At 64.3% G+C, this 5551-nt stretch overlaps 1 protein-coding gene across 1 annotated transcript in view; it reads right to left on the bottom strand.

The window, feature by feature from the left end:
* Positions 1-2896: 2896 nt before the first annotated feature.
* LOC103754286 (keratin-associated protein 10-4) overlaps positions 2897-5551 on the bottom strand; it is a 5174-nt gene continuing 2519 nt past the window's right edge. The window contains exons 4-12 of the mRNA XM_029960417.1: positions 5393-5532; positions 5140-5283; positions 4881-5030; positions 4527-4676; positions 4289-4435; positions 4083-4202; positions 3421-3561; positions 3202-3336; positions 2897-2907 (exon numbers count right to left, since the gene is read on the bottom strand). Coding sequence (XP_029816277.1) covers positions 2897-2907; positions 3202-3336; positions 3421-3561; positions 4083-4202; positions 4289-4435; positions 4527-4676; positions 4881-5030; positions 5140-5283; positions 5393-5532 — 1138 coding nt within the window. The remainder of the gene's footprint in view (positions 2908-3201; positions 3337-3420; positions 3562-4082; positions 4203-4288; positions 4436-4526; positions 4677-4880; positions 5031-5139; positions 5284-5392; positions 5533-5551) is intronic.

Below are 5551 nucleotides of genomic sequence, written 5' to 3'. Positions count from 1 at the left end.
GCCCTCCGCTTCCCCCTTGGGACAGTAATTACGGCAGTAATTAGGAAGACAATTATTCCTGCTGAATGGAAACAGCTTAATCTGTTTCTCCCTCCTTTTGGCAGGTTTCACCCCACGCCCGCCCACGGGTGCTGGTGGGTGCCACCCAGCCTGGGGCCCGGAGCCCTGCGCTGCTGTGGATCCGGATCCCCGGCTGGAAGCCTGGAGGGCTGTGAGCCGTGTCCCATTCCCAGGGAATGCTCCCCACACCAGCACGATGAAGCTGCCAGGCCCCGACGTGCTGCCAAGAGGAGGGGGCTGCCGGGGGGGCACAGGGCATGGCTCAGGGCAGGCAGTCCTGTGGGACCTTCAACAGCCACGATGGCTCAGCCCCATGTGCAGGTCCATCCCATCTGGGATGCTCTTTGTCACCCATGAGGGAGCACGGGAGAAAGGGGTGAAAGGGCACAGCACTCTGCTCTGGCACAGCCTCTCCCTAGGCCCTGCACCACAGGGAGTGCAGGGCAGTGGTGCTGCAGTGTGCCATGCCCCAGCTCTTCCCTGGCTGATGGCTGGGCCAGAGGCAGCAGCTTTCCATGCCCTGGCATGGCACTACCATCCTCACTGGTGGCAGAGAGGCCAGTGCTGACCTCCCTGTGCCCATCCCCATGATAGGCTTGTCCCCAGGAGACTGTGGCTGCTGCTGGTGGTGTCCCCAGTCCAGCCTGGGCATGCCACTGCCACCCAGCTGGGCTCCCCGAGAGCCACTCCAGGACAACTGTCCCGTCCTACCAGTCCCCCTGGCTCCAGGGATGTGGCCAGGATGCCATTGGGGAGGCTGGGCCCTGCCTAGGTGTGGCTCATTACCTGCATGGCAGGAATTACCTGGGCTCAGGCGACAGCCCTGCACCCTCTGCCCCACCCGCACACCTTAAATCCCAGCCCACCACACCCAGGGCCAGACCTGGCCATCCAGGGCACCATGGAGCTGCTGCCTGGCTGCCTTCTCCTCCTCCTCCTCACTGCCCTGCTCCCCCTCACCACACGGTCCGGCCCGGCCCCACACGGACATGGACGAGAAGACCTGGGGATGGGTAAGTGTGACCAGGGCATGGCCTGGGGACAGGGACACCTGAGTGCTGTTCTTGGCCAGTGCTCCCCTCTGCCCCTGTGCTGCCAGGTGCCTGCAGGGGTCTGGGGCTGTGGGTGCCTAGGGTCTGGCCCTGGGGCACTGGGGGGCTGCTGAGGCCCCTGCTCAGTGGCCCTCCCCAGCGTTCTGGCCACTGTGTCCCACAGCAAAGCCTGGGTACTGCTACTACATCTCGGAGGTGGTGGAGGACCCGCTGGATGAGGCCTGTGGTGCCTGCCGCAGGGACGCCTCCTGTGCCCGCTGCACCAGCGATGCCGACTGCCACGGTGTCACCAAGTGCTGTCCCAGCAAGTGCGGCTACACCTGCCAGGAGCCAGTGCTAGGTGAGGGGTTGGTGCCGTGGTGGTGGGGCTCTGGAGCAGCAGGGGGGGGTGACTGGAGGGGTGTTAGTTCACGCTGGGAAACAAGCTGGGAAGGGAGGTCCCTGGGGTGCTCCCGGGGTCGTGCCAGGTCCTTGCAGACCACGAGGGGCAGCACACTGTGCAGTGGAGGAGCACCCCAGCTGCTGGTGCATGGGGCTGTGGGCTGCTGGCACAAAGGGTTTGGCAGTAAGAAGGGACTGGAACTGTGCAGACCTTTCCAGGGGCCTGGCAGCACTGAGAGTGGTGGCATCCCTGTCCTGCCCCGGCTCAGCCTGTCCCCTTTGGACCATGCAGACTTCTGCTACCTGCCCTCGGTCTGTGGGAACTGCAAGGCGCTCTTCCGCCGCTTCTTCTTCAACGCCTCCAGCCAGCAGTGTGAGGAGTTCATCTACGGCGGCTGCGGCGGCAACAGGAACAACTTTGAGACCAAGGGCGAGTGCTCCCAGGCCTGTTCCCACGTCGGTAACTAGCAACGTGCCGTGGGCCGTGTGCCACAGATGGAGGCTGCTCCTGGCCCCGCTCCTGACACCCCATGTCTCTGTTCCAGGTGACTGATAGTGCTGGCCCGGGGGGTGTAGTGGCCTCTGCACAGCCCCAGCCCAGGGGAAGCTGCTGCTGGTGGTCACATCCCCGACCTTGGAGGGAACCATTCCCTGCAGGGCTGGTGGCAACGAGTGCTGTTGGCTGGGGTGGCCTTGCTGGGGGGCTGCGGCTTGACTGGGGATGCTCACTGGCTCGATGACAGGGACATGTGCCCCACAATGATAGCATGGCTGCCCCTTCCTGTGCCAGGGTGCCTGACCAGAGGAGCCCGTCCCTCCCCTCAGGCTGTGACACTTCAATACAAGGGTGGGTCCTTGGAAGAGCACGTCTGGGTCTCGTCCTTCCTGCTGGAGCAGGCAGTGCCCATCCCTCTTGTCTCTCCTCCCTCACGGGGACTGGGTGATGGGTGCCTCCAGCAGCATGGCATGGTGGCCCCGGGGCTCACCCAGCCACCACCCTGCAGCTCCCCCTGCCTTAGATGGCCTCCCAGCCCAGCCTTGCCCTTGAGCTGCTGATGTGACCTGGCTGGGAGCTGAAGCCACTGAATGGAGGAGGAATGGCCACCAACTCAATGGGTGCCCCTCCCCAGCCTGCCTTGACCCAGGTCATTGTCTGCACTGCTTCACTGGCCCCTTGGCACCAACTCCAGCAGGGGCTAAGCACCCTGCCCCCGGGGATGCTCCTTCCCTGGGAGCCACAGTTGATTCCAGGCTGCTCCAGGAGCATGTGGGGCAGCTGGAGGCGGCCAAGTACACACTTTATTGCTGGAGGTGGTGTGGAGGGGACAGGCCAGCTGGAGCCTGTGACTGTCCCACGTCCGCTAACGAAGGTGTCTTCCTGCTGCAGAGGAGCTGCTCTCCCATCACGCAGCATCTGAAAAGGAGGACGTGCTTTTAAGGGAGCCACAAGGCTGGAGAAGTGAGGGACCAGTGGCCATGTTTGCAGCCATGCTGGCCAGCTCTGTGAGAGCTTCATCCTGCTCCATGTCACTTGAGATCCCCTCGCCCTGAAAGTGCACCTGCTGGGAGCAGAGCAATGGGGCAGCAGCGGGAACGGGCCTCACGATGATGCTGAGCTGGGAGCGTGCTGAGGGCTGTGCCCTTCACACGGGTCTGGTTGACACCCTGCATGACCTGGTGCCAGCCCTGGTGCTGGCCCCATCCTTACCACTGGACACCCGTGTGCAGACGTGGCCGCAGCCGTTGCTGCAGCACTTGTGGCCCCAGGGACACTCCTCGTCAAGGCTGCACAGGTCCAGGCACGACCCGCGGCCCCTGGGCACGGGGCACGCTCCTCCTCTGCCTGCAAGGCAGAGCACCCTGCCGTGGGGCAGCTGGCTGGAACGCCCCACATGTCCCAGGGAAACGCCTGAGTTCTCTGTCTCACCTCCGGGGGTGTCCTTGCAGACGCGGCCACAGCTGGTGCGGGTGCACCTCTGGCCCCAGGGACACTGTGAGTCGGCCTCGCACTGCTCTGTGCACCGCTCGGCACCGGCGCCGTGTCGTGGCACAGCCGCGGTGTCACGCTCTGCGGGCAGGGCAGGACGGTCACCTGGTGACTCTGAGCTGAGGCTGTGTGTGCTCATCACTTGCACAGAAGGAAGGGGAGGCATGGGAAGAAGGACAGGGGCAGATCATATCCCTGGAAGCTGTGGGACCCCGCAGGCACAGCCATCTCAGCAGAACCCCCACGAGTTCACAGCACGGGATCCTCACTGGGATTGGAGGGCCAGGATACCCCAAGGAGTGGGTGCTGAGGGAATGCTGGGCTCCATCCCCACAGGGCAGAGGGTACAAGAGGCTGACCTTGCAGAGAGGCTGGCATGCAGACATGGCCACAGCCGTTACTGCAGCACTTGTGGCCCCAGGGACACTCCTCGTCGAAGTTGCACAGGTCCAGGCATGTCCCCCCTTCCCTGGGGATGGGGCACACTCCCACTCTGCCTGCAAGGCAAGTACCCAGCTGAGGGGCACCTGGCTAGGGCACCTCACAGTGGGGCACCCCAGAGTGGCCCTGCATGGCTCCCAAAGGGCCTGGCTGGCTCTTACCTCCAGGGATGTCCATGCAGACATGGCCGCAGCCGATGCTGGTGCACCGCTGTCCCCGGGGACATTGTGAGTCGACCTCGCACTCCTCCAGGCACTTGCCATCAGCGCTGTCCTGGCTCTCTGCAGGGGCACACGGAGATCCACTGTAACCTGGCCACCCTGGGGGGGCTGGAGCCAGCTCCCCCCAAACAGGCTGTGCCTGCTACCTCTGGGCACGGCCATGCACTCCCAGCCGCAGCCTGTGTCGCAGCACTTCTCCTCTCGCCGGCAGACACTGTCATCCAGGCACTGGCTCCCACGCCGGCGCCGGGGGTCCCAGCATGGCTCTGGCCGGGGACACTCCCCAGGGTGCTCTATTGGAGGAGGGGACCTGGATGAGGGCAGGGGTCCCAGCCCTGCTCTCACTTTACTGTCCCGTGCTGGTGGCCGGGCTGCCGCGCTCACCTCGGGCAGGGCGGGTGCAGCACATGGCACAGCCAGAGAAGCAGCACTTCTCCTGCCGGGGACAGTCCCTGTCGTGGGCGCAGGAGTCCTTCTCCAAGCACGGTTCAGAAATCTGCTGTGGCCTCACCTTTGGGCACTCACCAGGTTTGTCTGAGATGGGAAGGAAGGGGCAGCAGGGGCAGGGACCACACCATGCTGTGGGCACCCCCTTTTTTTGCAGCCTCGGGGCACTGTGAAGGCTGCACCCTGGGGGTCTGAGCAGCTGCCCTATGGCAGCACCATCCCACATCTTTCCCCCAGGAGCTTTGACATGCCTGGTGTGTGACAACCCTGTCCTGGTAACCTTTTCCTCACCTGGTTCGGGGGCCAAGCACACAGGGCCACATCTGCTGCTGCTGCAGCACTTCTCAGCCCCCGGGCACTGCCAGTCCCGGATGCAAGTGGTGCCACATGGGGATGTGGCCAGCGGAGCCTCCTCAGCCAGCGGGCAGATGCCTGGTTTTTCTAGGGGCAGGAGGCAGCAGTGCTGGGTGTGCAAACAGCAGCAGTGGGTCTTTCCCACCCAGTCCCCCAGTCCCTGGAGCTGGGGGACACCTCTGCCTGTATCTGGCACCTTGGGACGGGGGCAGGCAGACATAGTCGCAGCCGCTCAGGCAGCACTTCTCCTTGCCGGGGCACTCGTCATCATGCCAGCACCAGGCTCTGCAGTCATAACTGGGGAACAGCCCAGCATAGGCTGGGCAGAATCCATCCTTCCCTGTGGACATGGCATGGGATGGCTGCAGTGCCACTCTTTAGAGGCACAGCCACGGGGACCAGGGTGTGTGGGGTTGTTGAACCTCTGGAGCAGCTCCTGGCCCCCTCACCTTGACCACGTGCTGGGCACCGCTGGCTGCACATCTGGTGACAGCACACATGGGATGGGGGACAGTCCTGGTCCTGGAGGCACCCCCACTGGTGTGGCAGTGGCCGTTGGGTGGCTGGGACAGGGCTGGTGTCCTCTGCACCGTGGACCAGGCGAGAGC

This window comes from Manacus vitellinus, unplaced genomic scaffold (assembly GCF_001715985.3).
Source record: "Manacus vitellinus isolate BGI_N305 unplaced genomic scaffold, ASM171598v3 scaffold_26_pilon, whole genome shotgun sequence".
Taxonomy (NCBI): Eukaryota; Metazoa; Chordata; class Aves; order Passeriformes; family Pipridae; genus Manacus; species Manacus vitellinus.
Note: the sequence above shows the minus strand (reverse complement) of the source record. Positions and strands in the feature narration are given on the sequence as shown.